The sequence below is a fragment of the Dermacentor albipictus genome, chromosome 1, assembly GCF_038994185.2.
Source record: "Dermacentor albipictus isolate Rhodes 1998 colony chromosome 1, USDA_Dalb.pri_finalv2, whole genome shotgun sequence".
Taxonomy (NCBI): Eukaryota; Metazoa; Arthropoda; class Arachnida; order Ixodida; family Ixodidae; genus Dermacentor; species Dermacentor albipictus.
In genome coordinates, this window is record NC_091821.1 from 56,803,574 (window position 1) to 56,824,615 (window position 21,042).

Consider the following 21,042-nt stretch of genomic DNA (forward strand, 5'->3'; position numbering starts at 1 on the left):
TCGTTTGCGCGGAAACAAAGCGCTGCATGAGCGCAGGTCTGTCTGCGGCGGCTGCTGTGAATCGCGCGCATGCATCACCAATGAGCTGCCTCTCGCGATCTCCCGATTAGCGAGGCAGATGCGCCACACTTCGCTCAGTTTGCAACGTTCCGTACGAGACAGATTGTCAGCGCCAGCCAATATATCGCGAAATTACACGTAAAGAGCTGCGCTCAAATTTCGCATTAGGGAGTATCGTAATCCTCTGTAATTTTTTTTAATGACGTGACAGTGCTTTTCCTATAATATACCAGTTTGTGGAGACCATTTCTTGCGCAAGACCAACTGCCTACGAAATTCATGTTCATCTGTCACTTCTCTAAAAATTAATCCTTGACATCATAGTGGTACTTATAGTTCCTGATTCCTCCACTATTCGAAAATGGCTCAGATATGCTTACCTGATAATCCTTCGAAGCACTCCAATTATGAAGACATGAGGCCCGTTCGATTCTTGTTTTACCAGACTGAGGCAAAGGAAAAACCCGCTGAAACATGATTTAAATATTAATTTAGTTGTGTCCGATATAGCTACACTGAATACAACATTCCCAGCTCTTTAGCGTAAATGAATTAATTAATCATTCTGTTCCAAACGAATTAATTCTTTAGCAGGATGTCAATCGCAGTATAGTGGTCAGAGGCAATTAACAGAAACACGCTTGGGCAATCACCTTATTTAATATCTGCCACCGAAATTGGTATTCTACATTATTAAAAAATAATGCGCAAGAATGAGGTGTTATGCGCTTTGTGAGTGCGTACTTTTGTCATCGCTCCATACCTATAGCTATATGGTTTGAAAGTGATTTTCCTCTTGGTTCTCCATGATAACCACAAAACTGCCTTAACCCTCCTCACCTCGGTCTGGTGTTCCCACGAGCTAAAATAAGTGCGAACAGTCATACCGCAAGACTCGTGTAATGCATTAAACACCTGTGTGTAGAATTATTTGACTTCTGCATTCAAAATGCGTCAGATTTGACTCGTGGACTAACCTAAAAACCTCCGAACGAGACGGTTTTTGGCTTCAAGGAGTAAGCAAAAACATAAAGAGACTAGGTGAAACCTAAAATGGCTTCTTGCCAATAATGAGAACCCATTCTATCCATAAAGCTGCGTGATTGAGCCTAAACAAATTATTAGCAAAGGGAGCAAACGTAGACTCAAGGGGAATCGTTCGCCGCTACTGGTCCTTTGATGTGCAATATGTAGGAACGACCATCTACCATTGGCTCAATTACGATTTTCCGCCTGCTGTGGAAAAGGAACTGAAGGGATACGACTGCTTTATGCAGAAATTCAATGACTCTAGTAGCTGTTATCGGGCTCGTCCCTAGAACCTCTCGAACACTCGCTATTGTTGTTGCAGTTGTCACTTGGCAATGAAATGCCATAGCGTTTACGAGAGCAGCGTGTTGCTCACATAAGATACAGTCGCTCAATGAGAATGAGACTGAATCAATGAGACTGCCACAAGTAAGCAGCATCATTCACGTTATTCGTGTTAAGTAGATATAGAACGGGTAAAGAAGAAAGCCACTCCCCCACTGCGATCAGTGCACCGCTACTCATAAATTGTCTAGCGTCATGACTTATTCAAGGACACAAAAAGATTGAATTTCAAAAGTTATCCGAAAATGTTTATCTACACGTACCGCTAATAATTCGTAGATATCCATAAAAATCTATATATTCCGTGACACTGCTTATAACGCCTCCCATTTTGAATTCTCGAATAATTGAAGAAACATTTATTCCTACGGCTCCCTTGCTATCTAAAATTCCTCAAAAATATTTTGTCTGTGCTTATTGTGTACAGCACAATGATTGTTAAGAGCAAAGCTCATTTTCGTACTATGGCCGCTACGTGCAGGAACCTTATGCATCTACTCCACGCAGCTCAATTTGTTGTATTATTACGAGCCTGCTCCAAGGCCAGATTCAACAATCGCGTTTTCTGAAAAAAAAAAACAATAAGTAGTAGCTTACCTAAGAAAAAAGAAAGTATCGACACTGCTGAATGCCGCCGCTATCATCATGTTTGGCCAATAATTCCCTGCGGCGAACATGTTTTGCAGGCGTGCTGAAAGGATAAGAAAGAAAGCATGTTTCAATAATGAGGGCCAAAAATTGAACTGGGCCGCGGAGGTGGTGCAAGCGAAAGAAAAGGTAAGAGACTGCTGTTATATAGTAACAAATTTCCTGACTTGCCTGACCTTTCATTGCGTCGAAAGTCATCTCGCCTTAGCCTTTTTCATAAAATGTATTATTATAACAACGAAATAAAGGACGTTTTGTTTCATCCACCTCGTTACATTTCTTCAAGGACCGATCATCGCTTCAAGGTGGGGCTACCTTCTTGTCGCACAAAATTGTGTAATGACTCTTTTGTTCCTAGAACAAGTGTCGCATGGAACCACCTTCCCTCCACAATCACCAGCATTGCTGATGACCACCAGTTCAAGATCGCTTTACAAGACGCCTTGTAATACTTCTGTTTGTTTGTTTGCTGCACGCCTTGCCATTTCTTTCCCACTCCTTTCCGTAGTGCCTTTGGGCCCTGAAAGTATTTTAAATAAATAAATTAATTAATTAATTAACGTATCTTGTCGCTTTCCTTGCTTTTTGCGCTCATTTGCAAGTGCACTAATACAGTCCTTCAATCACGCATGAGCAAAAGAAATTCATAGAAGCGCGATTTGGTGCTCAAGAGTTGCAGCTGTCGGCATTTAGAATGCGTTAACATTTGGACAACCCACGATTAATTTGCCATCGGCACATATTGCTTGGCTGTGACGTTTAGAGGATCCTTCTCGCATTGGTAGCAGGTCGAAATTTAGAGCTCAAATCCCGTTATGTGACTTGTGGCTGCGTGTATAACGAAATGAATTACAATAAAATGTGTAGTCATCTGCATAAATGACTCGTAACTATGGCTTGTTGTTATAGGAAGTGCCATACATAACAGCAGAACAGTTAATCACAAACTGTACTGATGACTGGGGAGCCTGCAGAGATTGTCCAAACGAGAGCGTGGGATATATATAACTAAAACGAAAAAAGCATGCTGTGTTCTAAAAGTAATAATTGGCGTCAGTTAACCAGCGACACTTACATCGCATGCCAAATGACTTCGGCCTATGATTAACTAAGTCTGCTGCAGCATCCGAGCAATTATTCCACAACCGAATGCCCCTGCATACAAGTAGTTCCTTTGAGTTATTTATCTATTATGGTGTGTGTCAAATACAGAGAAGCTTTGTTTTCCCCAAGCGGATGAGGTGGCCGCGTGTAAAAGCTGCAACGAGCTTCGACCCCCCCCCCCCTTATATGTAGAGAGAGAACAGGGCAACCAAGTCTGTCATAAACAACAAGGCCTTTTTGTCAAAAGGAAATCAAATATTCAGTCTGTGCTTTGGACATATTAGATGCAGTAGAAAATGAACATACATGTCATATGAATTGTTTACGTGCAGTAATCTCGACTATAATGGGGCCGCCTTGAGAAAAGGTGTGCGTTTTGTGTAAACCACCCCTGGTGAATTATTTAGAATTCATATGAATTTCACAAGTGCAAGCCGTAATCCCACAATATAAAAGTTAGGAGAGAGGTGTGTTTTTGAAATCAGCACTATCTCTCTGCATGCAATTTGAAAAATTTGACAACTCAAAAGATAGTTTTATTTTACAACCACTGTTTGAAGTTGTCGCGCGTAAAGGTCCCTGGTGTTATAAGCCATGTCGATGGGAGTTACGAAGCGAATGTAGCTAAATTATTAATATTTAGTCTTTGTTCCTTTCTGTAATTTGAAATGAAATGCAAATTGGAGACTTCGCAAATTATTAAATGAGCAGTATGGAAGGCCTCTTTCGTGCTTTGATATTTTTTAGCTGAAAGACACTTCTTACATTCACCTTTTCCAGACAAAGTTGAGACAGCTAGAGACCGGAAAATGGCATCGAACCCACACACGCCTGCCTCCGGCAGAAAAAGAATGTTCCGGGCACGCATCTTCCAATACGGAGTTTTCACATATTCCCTCAGCCTCAACACTATACACGCTACTGCATGTACAATTAATATGGCTTTGGCTTTTTGTCGTATAGCGCTCTGTCATTCCATTTCTGCGCGTGCGCGGCAGCTTTTGCTTTTGTTCGTTCTCTTTAAGTTCAAGCGTCGTTTCCTTATATCTGCCTTGAGGTTTAAGCCACTGTTAGAACTCCTTTGCCACGTGTTTCTATTCACATAGCAGCAACGGCAAGTAAAAAGATGCACGCGCAGCCAAGAAAGACAATCCTCTATGACTTGCTCACACCACGTATCTGACATGGTCTGGTAGGAGTGGCCCATCACGATGTAGGCGAGGCTGAAGAACCGCAGTCCGTGCAGGAACTGCAGCGGGTAGTGGTCGGCGTTCGCCTTGTCGGCAACCTTGAACAGCACTTGCGTGTTTGCCACCGCGGAGAAGGCTGTGGCAAGTCCGATGAGCGCACCTGAGATTCATAAATACGGCGTTTTTAGCGGAAGAACCGGTAACCTGCAGCAGCCCACGCCCAGTCATACGCGTCCTATTGCGTATGATTAAGTGGGCCTATCCCGGCAGCGTTATATGATGGGAATTTCGAGATAGCAGAAGCTTTTACAGTCTGAACCACGATTTTTATTAGGTGACGACTTTTGTGGAAGCCAACAACTAGAGCCCTAATACACATCCTAGCACTGTGATCAACGCTCTATCATCAACATACTACACTGCAAACATTTTGCACCCTTAAGGGTGTTTTCGTCGCACTGCTAACACCCTTACCGTTAGGGCCTTACAAAAAGAGGACGACAACGGAGCTCTAACTAGACGTGCGATTACAAAAGTCGTTACTTAAATGATATTGCGCGACAAAAAAACGACACGGACGTGAGAAAAGACGACACACAGAGCACAAGAATTTTGCGCTTGGTATATCGTCTTTTCTCACGTCCGTGTCGTTTTTTTGTCGCGCAATATCATTTAAGTAATGGATTACCAACTTGCCCGGAATGCTGCTCTCACAAGAGTCGTAGTTTAAAACTGTGTAATCATTCTGACAGCCTTGGGCGCGCAGAAGTATCAGACAGGAGAGCTTCATATCTCTGCCTGTGAAATTCTCTTGTCGGATATTTTTTGCGCCAAAGGCTGTCAGAATTATTACATAGTTTTCAACTACGCCTTTTGTCATCGCTTGTCTAGTTAAAGCTCCGTTGTCGTCCTCTATAAATTTTTGTAATGCCCTGGTAAAGGTCTTAGCAGTGCGATAAGAAAACCCCCTAAGGGTTGTTTGGACCGCACCGATGGCACCGGCTGTTGGAATCTCAGCGCTGCGACCAGCTATTGGAAACTCAGTACTGACACCCGTTGTTGCAACCGGACCGTTGGCGCCCGTTGTTGCAAATGGGTCGCAAGCCCCAAGGGTAGCGTTGGCCTGGCGGCCTGGGGCACACTGGAAGCATCCGAAGGTCCCAGCAAAGCATGAGTCGACTGCTAACAGAACAACTTGTTTATTCTAGCATCGCAAAGAGCGGGCGGTCAGGTCGACCGAAGTAGAGAGACGGTAGAGCACGTTACTCAACAGAAGAAATCGGAGCCTCTCTCCTGGCGTCCGGGGGGCAGCTGCTCTTATACTCTTGGCGTCGCGGGCAAGAAGGAAGGTCACGAGATGACACCACGTGACAGCGAGGCACGGACGGACTGAAAGACATGTAGAGACAAGGAGGTGACGCATCAGCCGGGCCGGCGCCGGTCAGACCTCCTCGCTTCACACTGGGGGAGCTCCTCTCCCCAGCTGCCGCGCTTTGACAAGCTTGGGCACACACACACACACGCACACACGAAGACACGTGGCACTGAACATGCCGGGACGCGCTCGGCGGGGATGCGTCGCGGCCGCTCCGAACGGGCCAAAATGTCCGCCGCTTTGAACGAAGCCCCGACGTACGTTGCATCCGCGCTGGCTTTACCGCGCGTCGTAGGCGAAACGTAACAGACCGCCCCGCCGGGGGAGGGAGATCCCGATGGTCAGGGGACTGCATCCGCTGTCCGGAGATATGTCGCTCGATGATGCTCATAACCGAAGTCGGTCGTCCCTCGGCGTTTCTTGAGCGCAGCGCACCGAGAAGGCCTCGTTCTCACGTTCAGGTTCACACAGGACACTGCATAGTGACTTCGGGAGAGTTGTCATTTTTCTCTCGTTCCCAGCAAGCGTAAGAACTACGCCGAAACTCAGCCGCTCAGTCAGCAAGCACGGCACAATCCTCACTAAGCCATGCCAGGCTCTTTCCCTTTTTATACTACTGCCTAGTTCCTTACAGTAGTCTAGCAGCACCCAGAACGCGTCCACAAATCGGAAAATTGCACTAGAAAGCATATCATCACTTTAAAACACTACACAAAAGCAATATGTTAAAAATCCTGCCTCAGGAAGAAAAACATCAATAACAAACAATTTTGAGGCTGATTCCCACGTTAGGGCTTCGACTTAAGCCATCGGCGTTACCGTTGAGACTCCCCTTTTTGTAACGCACCTCAAAGGAATGTTATTGCAAAGCGAGGCTCCGGCGCAGGAGGCGGCCATTTGTGAAAGAGATAGTCTGCAGCCATTGAAGAGGGCAGTGATCCGTTTCGAAGCATGCGAAGCGGAGATCGCAGCGAGCGACCGTACACGAGCTCAGCTGGCGAACACCCCGTAGCGGCATGCGGCGCGGTCATTAATGCAAACATCACCCCAGGCAGAAACAGCTCCCAGTCAGTTTGTTGTTCAAACCACAATGCTCTCAACACGCGCTTCATGACGGAGAGGAGCTTCTCAAGGGAATTCGACTGTGGGTGGTGCACTGAGCTGTGTAACAGCTTGTGTAAAACAGCTAGAGCTGTGTAAAAGCGCTAGTAAACACTGTGCCCTGATCTGATTGGATTTCCGCAGGAAAACTAACTCGCGCAAATATGGACAGTAGTGCATTGACTATCTCAACTGAGCTGAGTTCTTTAAGCGGCACTGCTTCAGGGAACTTTGTCGCTGGGCAGATCACAGTCAAAATGTGTCTGTACCCCGTGGCTGTTACCGGCAGAGGTCCCACTGTATCAATAACGAGCCGTCTAAAAGGCTCCGTAATGATAGGTACCAACTTCAACGGCGCCCTCGATTGGTCCCCTGGTTTGCCCACCCGCTGACAGGTGTCGCATGTCTTCACAAAGTGGTCTGCGTCCCGAAAACACCCTGGCCAATAGTACTCTTGCAAGAGACGGTCCTTAGTTTTCTTAACTCCTAGGTGTCCGGACCACGAACCTCCATGCGACAAGCGCAACAGATCCTGACGATAGCATTGAGGCACGATCAGCTGATCGAACTCCACTCCCCTGCGGTCTATATACTTCCGGTACAGGACCCCACCTCTTTCCACAAAGCGAGCATTTTTCTTGGCGACACCTTCCTTGACAATGCAGCGTATGTTTGCTAGGCTGCCATCCTTCTTTTGCTCGGCTATCAAAGCCGACCGGCTGAATTTTAGCAACCTATTAAGTCCGTCTGACGTAGGCGCGACGAGCAAATCTGCAGATAGCTCTTCTAACTTTCCCGCATCGGGAATTTCTTCTCCAGTATCTGGTGCCTTTAACGCTACAGGCTCAATTTTATTCAGTTCGGGCGTGCTCTGAATATCAGCTTGCTGCGCCTCTGACCCTTTCTCATCGCTCGACAACGTCGGCCCCGCAACTACCGCCTTTGCAGCGAGCTCCCGAACCTTCGATCTGGTTAAGGCCTGAACGCTAGCCTCACCAAACAAAAGCCCCTTTTCGCGCAGGAGGTGATCGGACCTGTTCGAAAATAGGTACGGGTACTGGGGGGGCAGCATAGATGACACTGCCACCTCCGTCTCAAGTGCTGCGAAAGGACCTTCAATAAGCACTTTTGCTACGGGCAGACACACGCTGTGAGCTTCCACGGCTTGCTTGATCCATGCGCACTCGCCCGTGAACATATCGGGTTCTACGTAAGAGGGGTGAACTACATCCATCGTCGCTGCGGAATCGCGAAGCACTCGGCACTCCTTCCCGTTCACGAGGAGGTCTCGCATGTAAGGCTCGAGAAGCTTCATGTTCTCGTCAGTGCTGCATAATGACAAAAACACTACTTTTGTTTTTGTTTCCGGACACTGCGCCGAAAAGTGACCCGGCTTCTGGCACGCATAACACACGCGCGCTTGCCTCGTCTCGAACCGCTTTCTGCGTTCGGCTTCGGCTGCCGCCGTCTCCTTACGTTCGGTCGGAATGCTTTCACTCGCATCCGCACTACGTGTGTCCCCCTTTGCTCTCATGGGCGTGAACTTCGGCCTCTCAAACTTGGAGCCAAATTCACCCTTTTGACCGTCCTTAGCTCCGCGAGCCCGACGCGTCACAAACTCTTCGGCTAGCTCAGCGGCTCTAGCCACCGTACTAACGTCTGGCCTATCCAAGACCCAGTACCGCACGTTCTCAGGTAACCGACTATAAAACTGTTCTAGCCCGAAACACTGCAGAACTTTCTCGTGGTCACCAAACGCTTTCTCTTCTTTGAGCCACTCCTGCATGTTTGACATTAGCCTGTAGGCAAACTCTGTATATGACTCACTTTTGCCTTTCTCATTTTCTCGAAACTTCCGACGGAACGCCTCCGCGGACAGCCTGTACTTTTTTAGCAGACTCTATTTCACTTTGTCGAAATCCTCTGCCTCCTCTCTCTCCAAGCGAGCGACTACGTCGGCCGCCTCGCCGGGTAACAAAGTGAGCAAGCGCTGTGGCCACGTTTCCCGAGAGAACCCCTGCTTCTCGCACGTTCGCTCAAAGTTAACCAGGAACAAACCAATGTCCTCTCCAAGCTTAAACGGCCGCATCAGGTCAGTCATTTTAAACAATACTCGTTCTCCTGCACCGTGTGCCTGACTTCCATTACGAGCGCGTTCCATCTCCACCTCGAGACGCTTCATTTCCAAAGCGTGTTGACGGTCGCGCTCTTCTTTTTTTTTTTCTTGGAAGAAGAAGAAGTTTGGTTCGGCACAGTCGCACTGCTGTCTCGCTCCCTAGTGTTTTTGAATTTTTTCGACGTTTTGTCAAATAGATTTGTCGAAGACGTCGGACGACTCGCCAAGGTACCTTCCCTACCGGAGGCCGGGGGGGCCTTCGCCTCCCGTCGCTTCGATAGGAGCCTGCAGAAGAGCCCGATCTGGTAGCGGCGAGCGCCCCGTCATGACTACGCCTGACCTGACACCGGGGCAGAGGCCACCGACTGACCCTGAGAGCAACCGTGACTGTAAGCGATACAAGGCTACAGAAACAGACGACGAGTCTACGCTTATTGACGCTTGTGACATAGCTGACATCACAGATCTGGACGATGAAGGCTTCAGGCTTGTGCGTCACCGCAAGAAGAGGACCATCGGAATCCCAGTGATTGTTACGCCTGCTACAGAAGGAGCCGACCTGAAAAAAGTAAATCCCATTGTTCTGTCTACGGATATTGAAAAAATTCTTGGCGCATCGCCAGTTAGGAGCCGATTTACTGCTCAAGGAGCCCTGCTTCTAGATGTACAGACAGAAGAGCATGTGAATTCCCTTCTCAGCTGCAAGTCGATCTCAGGGACTGCAATCTCAGCACGCGTGCCCAATTCGTACCTGCAAAACACGTGCATTATTAGAGGAGTACCGAAGTGGTACACTGACGAGGAACTGTTGCTATACCTTAAACCACAAGGAGTTTACCATGCAAGGAGAGTCATGCGACGCGTCCAAATTTCCGAAACCGATTGGGAGTCCAGGCGAACCAGCTCCGTGGTTCTTACGTTCGCTCCAAATACAGACCGTCCAGAGAAGATCAACTTGGGCTTCACAAGACACGAGACCATTGACTACGTTGAGACACCACCTCGGTGCTTCAAGTGTCAGCGCTATGGACATGTGGCCAAGTACTGCCGTGGTGAGCAGCGGTGTAAGAGATGTGGAGGACCGCACGATTTCAAAACATGCGCGTGCAGAGAGAACGTTCTATGTGCAAACTGTAGTGGTGGTCATCCAGCTAGTTATAGCAAGTGTCCTACGCGGGCAGCAGCAATAAAGCGTAAGAAAACGTTTATCTTGGGGCCAACAGGGAACGATGAGAAAAATACGACGAAGAAAACGACAGAAAGACACAGAGAGTCAGACGCAATGAAATTGAGCTCAAAGAGTGAAACTGATTTTCCAAGCCTGAAGCCTTCTCCAGGAATCCAGGACACAGTGGTGCCATCGCGCAGCGGACAGGCTAAAACAATGAAATCAATGAACAGAGGCCCCGTAGAAGAGAAGACTGCTGAACAACCGGAACAGCGAAGTTATGTGTCTGTACTGCAGCGACCCCAATCGCGTTGCGATGAAAACACACCACAGGAGAACTGTCAGCAGGTGCTACGTGCTCTCTTCAAGGCCTTGCGATCACACATAGAGAAGATGCCGGCTAGCTCGATGAAGGAAATGCTCGAAGTAGTCCTCGCTCTCGAGTCAGTGATTCTCAGCTCTACCTCTTCTTAAAGCACCTAACAATATGGATGCGGTCAGGACACAATGTTCACCATCTCGTCCACAGGTGCCACTTATTATGCAATGGAACTGTGCGGGTCTTGCCTGCCATTTACCTGAACTGTCGCTTTTCTTACGCAACATGCCTGTGCCAATATTGGCCCTGTCCGAGGCTGGTCTTCCAGGTTCCAGAACAATTGCTGGTTACGTCGCACATGGAAACCAAAGTATTCCAACATTTCCGAACGGAAGCGCCATGCTATATGTGAGACGTGAAATACCACATTACGTTCTTCCAGTTCAAGACCTTTGCAGCAGTGCTTTGGAAGTCACTGCTGTACAAGTGCGGCTGGGAAATCGAAGCCTCAGCGTGGCCTCTGTGTATGTGAGCTCTCGCCTGAAGGTCTCGATGGGAGAAATTATCAGAGACCTCTGCAGCCGCTGCCCAGCTCCTAGGATTATATGTGGCGACTTCAACGCGCACCATACTCTCTGGGGCGACAAGGCGACTGATGCACGTGGAAAGCAAATTGTTAGAGCTTTAAACACCGAGGGACTCTGCGTGGCAAATGACAAACAGCCAACGTTTTTTCGACCACCGGCCTCTTACAGTGTCATTGACTTGACGTTACACTCAACGGACATCCTCGCATCGTCAACGACTAGTAAAGATAGAATGGGCAGTGATCATTTTCCTGTCTTCGTTAACATTGCTGGATATCGAACCAACGGCCGAAGATCCTGTCCTGTGACGCATTGGGATACATACAGGGACGGCCTAAGCGAATCATCTGGAAACCTGTTCGCGGACATGCTACGTAGCAAGAGATTGGCTACCGCTGAGCTGAAGCTACCCGACCACTTCCCCGCTCCCGATCAAAAGCTCAAAAATCTATGCGCTGCCCGTAGAAGAGCGGAACGGAGGCTGATGAGGACGAAAGGCAACCCATCAATGAAGACTATATATAACAGGATTAACGCAGTAATTCGACGTTATACAAGGAAACTAAGAAGAGATCAATGGGCATCATTTTGTGCAAGCCTATCGGTCTTCACGCCAGTTCCACGAATATGGTGGGTCGTTAATAACCTTGCTGGAAACTTTCGACCAAACAAGCCATTTGAAGCCCTAGCATTGAAGTTGGGCAAGACACTCGCTTGCCTTGCGAATGACTTCGCTGAAATATACTCTTCCGGAAGGTCAGCTGGCACAACCAACCCGCCACCGCCGCTATCGTCGTCTATAATGGATGCTCCTTTCACACTCAGAGAGCTGGAACTAGCTATGAGCAGCCTCCGACGTCGCTGTGCGGTGGGACCTGACCTCATCAGTAATCAGATGCTGACTAACCTACCGGTTGAGAGACGGCGTGATTTGCTGGCATTTTTTAACCAAGTCTGGGCCAGTGGGGCTATCCCACATTTATGGAAGGTAGCATGGGTGGTACCGGTTCTGAAGCCTGGAAAGAATCCTGCAGCTCTGGACTCATACAGACCGGTATCACTGACCTCGTGTGCAGCGAAGCTAATGGAGAAGATGGCGTGCACAAGACTCACTTGGTATGTCGAGGAGGGTCGAAAACTACCATCGTGCATGACTGGGTTTCGGCAGCGTCTATGCGCTCAAGACAATGTACTGGACCTTCTAAGCCACATAGAGCATTACAGTGCGGAGGGCCTGTCGACACTTGCTGTTTTCATGGATGTTTCTAAGGCTTACGACTACGTGTCTCAAAGAGCCATCATCAGCCAGTTGCAAATTATAGGCGTCACGGGTCATCTCTTGCACTTCATACATACGTTCCTCAATGATCGTCGCATCAGAGTTCGTCTTGGCGACACGTTGAGCGATGAAATACGTATATTTCGTGGTGTGCCACAGGGGAGTGTTTTATCTCCCTTATTATTTAACATTGCCATGAGTAGCCTCCCAACAGCACCAAACCATCGAACACCAGTGAAGATATCTATATATGCCGATGATATCTGCATTTGGGTCTCCGGCTACCAGCATCGCCGCCTTGCACGAATAGCCCAGGGAGCAGTAAAAGCCATTCAGGGCCACTTGGCAACGATTGGATTATCACTATCAGCAGAAAAATCATCATTCGTACTATTTCCTGGAGTGAAAAGAAAATCTACACGTTTGACGCTGAATTTGGACGGATACCAGATTCGACAAGTCACCAACGTCCGATTTCTGGGCGTTACCTTAGACCACAGGCTACTCTGGCGCCGCGGTGTTGACCACGTTGTGGCGTCATCGTCACCCAGGCTACATGTGCTCAAGCGAGTCGCTGGCATACGCTGGGGCAACCACCCGACGTCCATGCTACGGCTACATACAGCGTTGGTTACAAGTCGAATCCTGTATCAGCTACCTCTGATGTCACCCTCAGACAGCCAATACGAGCGCTTAGAAGCCATCCATAGAAAAGGTATCCGACTTTGCCTTGGAGTCCCTCAGCCAGCGTCAAACAAGAAAGTGCTCTACGAAGCTGAGTCACGCCCTCTACGACTTCAGGCTTCCCAGGCTCTGATGATCCAGCTCCTACGATTGAGTGAGTCTACGCCCGGTAGAGCGCTCTTACGACGTATAGGTAACAGGCCGCGCTCACATTTTTATGCAGCATTGAACACGCTTCGCGTATTAGGATTGCGCTGCTCGAGACAAAGGGAAAGGATAGAACCACCCTGGACATTCGAGGACATCATATGCAACTTAAGTGTAGCACGATTGCAATCAAAGAGCTGCATTCCATCTGCAGAAGCCAAGTCATTAGTCCTGGAACACCTGAACACGATTTACCCGAGTCACCTACAAGTATACACAGATGGCTCTGTCAAGGAAGACGAAGACCGCTGTGCAGCTGCATTCTATATTCCCTCGCTAAGATATACGTGGTCTGGCCGTCTGGACTGTATAGCCTCGTCGACAGTTGTGGAAGGCGCGGCAATAGCTTCTGCTCTGCGCAAATTAAAGACTTTGCCTCCGCAGAATGTGGTTGTCCTTACGGACTCAAAGGCCGCATTACAACAAATATACCGTGGTTTGCCATCCCTCAAGTTCCCACGCAAATCACTAGCCATCGTGAAAGAGCTCAACAACAAAGGCTTCACAGTAAAATTTCAATGGATTCCTTCCCACATTGGTATCTCAGGAAACGAAAAAGCTGATGCGCTTGCATACGCCGCGCTCTATCATCCTCCCAAAATCAAGGCCCCAAAGAGTAATCAAGTGCAAAAATCTGACATTCGAAATCACTTTGCGTCGCTTTGGGTTCCACCGCATATGCCCTGCGTAACCAAGCGATTGCACCGAGAGGAAGCCACACTTCTATATCGAATAAGGACAGGATCTGCAAATACACCGGCCTGGTTATTTAAAACGGGGCGAATCAATTCTCCGAACTGTTCGGCATGCAACGAGACAGGAGACATTGAGCACTTTTTGTGGTCCTGCCAGCAATTCCAAGATGAAAGAGACACTCTCCTGAAGAATCTGCAAAGCAAGAACCTTCCGCATGCGCGCCTGCAACACCTTATATTTCCCGCGGGATCAGTTATAGCCCGAAAAGAAACTTCACGTCTCCTCATCGAGTTTTTAAGAGAGACTGGCTTGAAGGACACATGGTGAAACCCTTCAGCGGTATTGTGCGAGACGCTCGGGCGGAGCAATTGCCGGCCTTGTTCGCCAGGCTAAACCCGCCTGTTGCTACAATTCACCACCACCACCACCACTTCTTTTTCTTTTCGTTCGTTTCGTTCAAGCTCATCTTTCTCTCTCTGTTGCTGTTCGTTAAGTTCGCGTTCCTGTCTTTTTGCCGTCTCCCTCTCCTCAATGGTCTCAAGGCATTCCGACAGCTCGTCATCCTCAGCTCCTAACTCAAGAATAGCCCTTAGCAGTTCTGGTTTTCTGAGTTTGTCTGAGACATCCAGACCCAACTCTCTTGCAAGCTCCAACAATTTCGGTTTGCGCAACGACTTCAAATCCATGGCTGCTCTGCATGCTGCTTTCTCTACTGCCTACTATTGTCTTGCCGCAAACTAACCCGGCAGCAACGACAACCACAATTACCAGCTCTGTTTCTAACACTAACAAAAGCCTGGCAAAACTCAGAAGAAGAAAGTCCCGCACTCACCAAACCTCGCAGCCAAGAATTCAGCGCAGTCGTTCCGCTGCAGGCAACCAGTCATCACACAGGGCTCGTTGCACTGCTCCCGGATGGTCGTTGTGCTGCTCAGCATACAGTCAACCGCATATCTTCGCTGCTGGCCTCCGTTGTCGCGATCTCACCGCTGGCAACCAGATGTTTGGACCGCACCGATGGCACCGGCTGTTGGAATCTCAGCGCTGCCACCAGCTATTGGAAACTCAGTACTGACACCCGTTGTTGCAACCGGACCGTTGGCGCCCGTTGTTGCAAATGGGTCGCAAGCCCCAAGGGTAGCGTTGGCCTGGCGGCCTGGGGCACACTGGAAGCATCCGAAGGTCCCAGCAAAGCATGAGTCGACTGCTAACAGAACAACTTGTTTATTCTAGCATCGCAAAGAGCGGGCGGTCAGGTCGACCGAAGTAGAGAGACGGGAGAGCACGTTACTCAACAGAAGAAATCGGAGCCTCTCTCCTGGCGTCCGGGGGGCAGCTGCTCTTATACTCTTGGCGTCGCGGGCAAGAAGGAAGGTCACGAGATGACACCACGTGACAGCGAGGCACGGACGGACTGAAAGACATGTAGAGACAAGGAGGTGACGCATCAGCCGGGCCGGCGCCGGTCAGACCTCCTCGCTTCACACTGGGGGAGCTCCTCTCCCCAGCTGCCGCGCTTTGACAAGCGTGGGCACACACACACACACGCACACACGAAGACACGTGGCACTGAACATGCCGGGACGCGCTCGGCGGGGATGCGTCGCGGCCGCTCCGAACGGGCCAAAATGTCCGCCGCTTTGAACGAAGCCCCGACGTACGTTGCATCCGCGCTGGCTTTACCGCGCGTCGTAGGCGAAACGTAACAGGGTGTAAACGTTTGTACAGTGTATCATTAACCTAAGTCTGTCTACTGCGTAACAGGGGGGCTTCGCCAATGTTTTGAAATTACTGGCCTTTTCCCCAACATTAAACCCTGCAGCGAATCCGTTGGCCCCATAAAGGCTGATTCATGTGCTAGTGACCGAAATGAAAATAGCAGGATATGCTCTTGCCCGTCATTGTACCATTCCTATTTGAAATTTTCGCGTCTTTCCGCAATGCTATCATTCCGCTAGATTCAAGAATGTATCGTGTATTGTGCTGTCATACGAGAGGCTGAATTGATGGACTACTGGCGACAGATATTTCAACAAGGAAAGAGAGCGTACACAAGGAACAGACGGACGAATTACCGGCCGTGTCGACAGGCTAGCTTCGTTTGTATCACGCCTACTTAATGGTGCAATTGCGAATGGGTAATGGAGTGGCTTAAGCATGAGAATCCTCTATTTCGCTTATCATGTGCGGATTCGGAACGAGGTCAAGCAGGCCTGGTTGAAGCCGCTAGAAATGTATCTAAAGCCAGTGCGATCCACTGAAATTTATTTGAAGGCAACACTATATCTTGGTCTGTTTTCCAAAATACAATATAAATTAAACCCTTACAGCTAGCAGACGTGTAGTCTGAAACCAGGTTCACTTGCACATTTGTAGTTGACATTCCGTTATGCGAACCGCTAAACTCTCAAGCAAAGCAGCTTCGGAGAGCTTTGTAGTGCCTCACGTGTATCTCTACGGCAACACCACTAAGTGCGCTTTTGCAGCTAGAATTTCATTCTCTGAACTGAAACGCATTTAAGTACTGTAGAAGTGCCGCCGTGGCAGCTTTGCCAATCTCAGAGGTAACGTGGAGAATGACAGATCCTTGCTAGAGCATCCTTTGTGAATCCTTGAAGGTATAATTGTCATTAAGTTAACTTAATAAAATTATAGCAACTATACACAGTCGGCATCGGCATGATGAGTGCCGTAAATTTGTGGAACAGAACTGCAAGGACATGAAACGATGATAAAAATAAATGAGAACGTGATTATGCAATTCACTGCATCCAAAAATGCATTCAACTTTGATAATCTTCATAGTTTCATTGTGAAGAATATGAAAGTTTTCGCAAAACCTGAACCTCATTAGTAATTTATTGTACATTTCAATTTCAAAAGAAAGATCAATTTGCTGTACTTTCCTGTCTTCATTGTAAGTTGGCTTCAATGATTATTTCGGTCGATGTATATCTCATAACGAGTACATAGTTACAGGTTTTTTTTTTAAAGAAGATTAGTTCTCAGAATTCGCAATTATGACATGTACCCTGCTGTTGCTGATCAGTGGTAACTAGTCCTACCAATGAAGTATCTGAAATCTCGTACTTCTCGTGCAAATAACATCTCACTTTTGAAGTAATCCTGCTCAAGTGTTGGAGGTCCGCTACCTGAAAGACGTGATTTTTGAAATATATCTGTATAGTCGTCATAAAAGAGGAATATCAAGCACCTGGATTAGGTTACCTTGAAAGCAGCCATATATTTTTCAAATATATCAAGAGAAAGTTTTTCACTCACTGTGTTTCCCAGAAAGTTTTCGTCTCGACTGTATGAAGAGGTCGACTGATGTGCTGCCAACAACGGCGATGACTAGGAATCCTAAAAGTATCCTGCATTCCAAAGAACAGATAAAGTTTGGGCACATGCGCGTTATTTAAAAACCGAATGCGTATACTCCTCCATGCTGCCATTGTAAAATTAATAAACAAATAAATTCATCACTTGAACGTAGTTGCATGAAGCCGAGGTGCGCATAAAGATACTTCCTATGGAGAAAAACGTCATTTGGAGAGAATGATTCACGGCTAATAGAGCGGTACAAGCGATATCAGTGAAATCAAGTAGCTCCTAAATGCTAAGCGCATCATTCACGCAACGACATTGGATAAGTGAGAGCTGAAAAATGTCTATGCTTCTCAATTTTTTCTTTTGAAATACGGCAACTGTATAGACGCGGGTATAAAATTGTGGTTCGCGCGGCGAGTCTGAAATTCACGTTCCAAACAACGTACAAAGTTACAACATCGTGAGTATCCTTCTATCTGAAGAAAAAAATGTTTTCCATAAGATACTCCACAAACTGAAGTTTGCCGGTGGCTTCGCTTAGTTTAGAGACTGGGGATTTTGCATTCTTAAAGAAGACGAAGAAAAATGTTTTTAGAGCGCGTGTGTAACTCAGTTCAAAACTGAAGTTCTCAGAACAGAGTCGCTTAATCTATTGCAGGAGCATTATATGAGTCCACTTATGCTGAAACACGCTCGCTCGTACAATCAGTGGCCGAACAAGCTAGACAAGCATAGGCGGGAGTACAAAGCTAAGATAACATGAAAGAGATACTTTATTCTCCCCGTCGCCGTTAGGTTCGCGCATAGGCCACAGACTGTGTGCTACGTAACTGCTCACAGCATCACGTGAAGGTCACGGCAGACCGTAAGGTGGTGCAGCAGGCGAAGAAAACCAGGGCCCGTATTCACAAGGAGCTCTTACGCCAGGATTCTTCGCAAGATCAAGTTCCGGCAAATCTTGATTGTGCGGCCGCACAGTCGAAAAGGCCATTTACGAAGGAGATAGATTGTGAATTTGGCCCCACGTTCTGAGAATTTGCTGCTGTGGCGCAGTGGCTTTGGCGTTGCGCTGGTAAGCCTGAGGCGTGGCAGCTACAGACGCTGTTACCTTTGTACTAGTTTTATAGAACAGAAGCATTGAAACAGATTTCCCTTTCTTTTTTTATTGATTCAGTAACAATTCTCCTTTTAGCGTAATGATGCACACTCAAGAAATAAGATGGCTAAATTTTCATAGGCAGCATGTATCACTTGAACCATGATGCTCATCAGCTGTAATCGCACTGTTTCAAGCCTCCTTGTGGGCACTTGGTGATTTGTTTCATGGTAGTACCAAGTCTTACGACCGAAGCAAGGCTTGTCGAATACTATGGTAATCTTGGGATTACAACTTTGATATTACGCTGAAACGCCAAGAAATGTACCACTATAGACTTCAAGACCGATTTCTCAACATCTTGCACAAAAAAAAAGGGAGAACACCAGAGCACTCGTCATCAAAACTAAAAGTGCGGTTCGCAGACTCTCTGTATCATGAAAGGTATGTGATGTCCTCACTTGCTGCTACTTTACCTGGCCTTACCATTATATTTCACAACTTGTTTTTCTAATGTAAACAAATGAAGTCCCAGAGCTTTTAAAGACAGCGATTATGACCTTTATACACTAGTAACATCTGTTACCGCGGTTGTATGCGGTAGCAATGACCAACTGTGATTGTGTATATCTGTGCTCACTTTCTTTCTCCATCTCTACATCCCCCCCCCCCCCCCCTGTCTCCACAGCGTAGGGTGCGCTGCTAAGCCTGAGGGCGCGGCATCGAATCGCAGCCGCGGCGGCCGCATTTCGGCGGGGGCGAAATGCAAAAACGCCCGTGAGCCATGCATTGGGTGCACGTTAATGAACCCCAGGGGATGGAAATTAATCCGGACTCCCTCACTACGGCGTGCCTCATAATCATACCATGGTTTTGGCCCGTAAAACCCCAAGAGCTAATAATAGCTTTAACGGGGACCGCAAGGATTTGGTTTATACCATCTTTCTGAAGGTGCGTGTGCTACTGAAATGAATAGGTTACGCCACAGCCCTCTCCTCGTTGTTTCTGCAAACTTGTGGTTGAAATTTCAAGATGCATCAAGCTCAATGCAGTGTGTTAACTACTCAAACACATGAGACAAGTGCACTTTGAAGAGACCCAGAACGCCAAGGAAACCAAAAATTGCTTCTTTTGTTCAAACACAGCACATTAATTATTCTGCCATGGATGCTGGAATAATAGTTGGTGCACTATTGTTGCGATAAATTTTTCACGTACCGAAGTCATTAAAATTCTGTAAGCGGAAAAAAAGGCACTTATGCATACCACTAAGACATATGCAGTTGGTGTCAAAAGTCAGAAGTACAGATTCCGCGAGAAGGCCGAATTTCAGCAGTCATGGCTTGATGCCGATAAACCAGTACGGCCCGTATTCATCAGGTTTTTGGTTCGCAAGTGCTCTTTGCTACTGACTGAACCAACCGTGTTCCATACTAATATTTCCCACATCGAGCTAGTATAACATTTGCTCTTACGAACATCTTAAGCCTAGGAACCTCTTGTTTAAATACGGCTCCAAACACTGCGTTGGTCGCATAACGCTTGATGGAACATGGTTATAACGACGCGTTTTCAGGACAGCACACAGAAAGAACGCACAGAGGGCAGTCGTCGAACTTCAACTGAGCTTCTGTGACCTGTCAAAACGCGCCGTTATAACCATGTTCCATCAAGTCAATAACCAACTAGCACATCTAAGTCTCTTAATCGCATAACGCCGGTACAGCTAGAAACGATGAAACCTAGGCTGCGTTCACAGGGTAGGGAAATGTTTCGCTTTTCTCAGACCCCTGTCCTGCTCATTTTTAGCTCCTACTGCATATAACTCGAGGTGGCTATCAGGATCGAATGCGAAATCAAACTCACACAATGGACTTTTGTGTTGCGCTCCACGGTTGAGACCCTATTGTGAGGCAGTTGGACACTTCAATATCAAGTACGGAAGGCTTTACTGTAGAAAAAAAGGAGAGAAGGAAATTGTTAGCAATGAATTCTTATCCTTTAGACGCCACTCTTTCTGCTAATCATGCAAGCGGTATACTTATTAATATTTAAAACTTCATTCATTGTTACTTGAAATGTATGCTTTGTTCGTAGAATATATTTGATGTCAGGACGCGAAGGGCCCAATAAATTACGTTGGTAGCACCTGTGCGCACACGACCGTGCCTATAGAGAACCATCCAACCTGTCACTACCAAAAGTTCAATCGTGACCGCACTACCTAAAAAAAATGCTAACCGGCAGAACGAGCGGTAAACTCCCGTTAATGTTCACTTTTTTCTATTTATGTTTTGTATTTGTATGAGTGTTTATATGGAAACCCCAAGGGTACACTTGCTGGAGGTGGTGGTTGTGGGGAAAATGGGTCATTTTTTTATAGGGCGTCCCATATGGTCTATGGGAACCCACGCGTTATTATATATGAGATATCCCATATGTTCATATGTAATTATTAGACATGGGGCATGTAGTTATATTTATAGGATTGCACGAAACAGTGGCGTAACAGTGTAAGATAGGCTAATTTGAACTAAAATGAAAACCAACAATGTTTTAGACGTACCTGAGTCTACTAAAGCTTGTAGATCGTCTTGACTGCAATCGTCTAAAGCGCAGATTCCCAGGCGAACGATTGGAAGCTCTTCCAGGAAGAAATATTTTTTGAAGTACAATATCTGAGAGAGAGAGAAGGGGAGAGGGATAGA

The 21,042-nt window shown here is 47.2% G+C and overlaps 1 protein-coding gene across 6 annotated transcripts in view; it reads right to left on the reverse strand.

Annotated features, from left to right (window-relative positions):
- LOC135899356 (nose resistant to fluoxetine protein 6-like) overlaps positions 1-21,042 on the reverse strand; it is a 196,012-nt gene that overhangs the window by 37,100 nt on the left and 137,870 nt on the right. For 5 of the 6 annotated variants that reach the window (XM_065428606.1, XM_065428608.1, XM_065428607.1 and 2 more), the window contains 6 exons: positions 20,901-21,012; positions 20,201-20,285; positions 17,191-17,282; positions 4,357-4,536; positions 2,032-2,125; positions 441-527 (listed from right to left, as the gene is read on the reverse strand). In XM_065428606.1, the coding sequence (XP_065284678.1) occupies positions 441-527; positions 2,032-2,125; positions 4,357-4,536; positions 17,191-17,282; positions 20,201-20,285; positions 20,901-21,012 (650 nt within the window). The remainder of the gene's footprint in view (positions 1-440; positions 528-2,031; positions 2,126-4,356; positions 4,537-17,190; positions 17,283-20,200; positions 20,286-20,900; positions 21,013-21,042) is intronic. The other variant, XM_065428604.1, reaches the window with a different exon arrangement.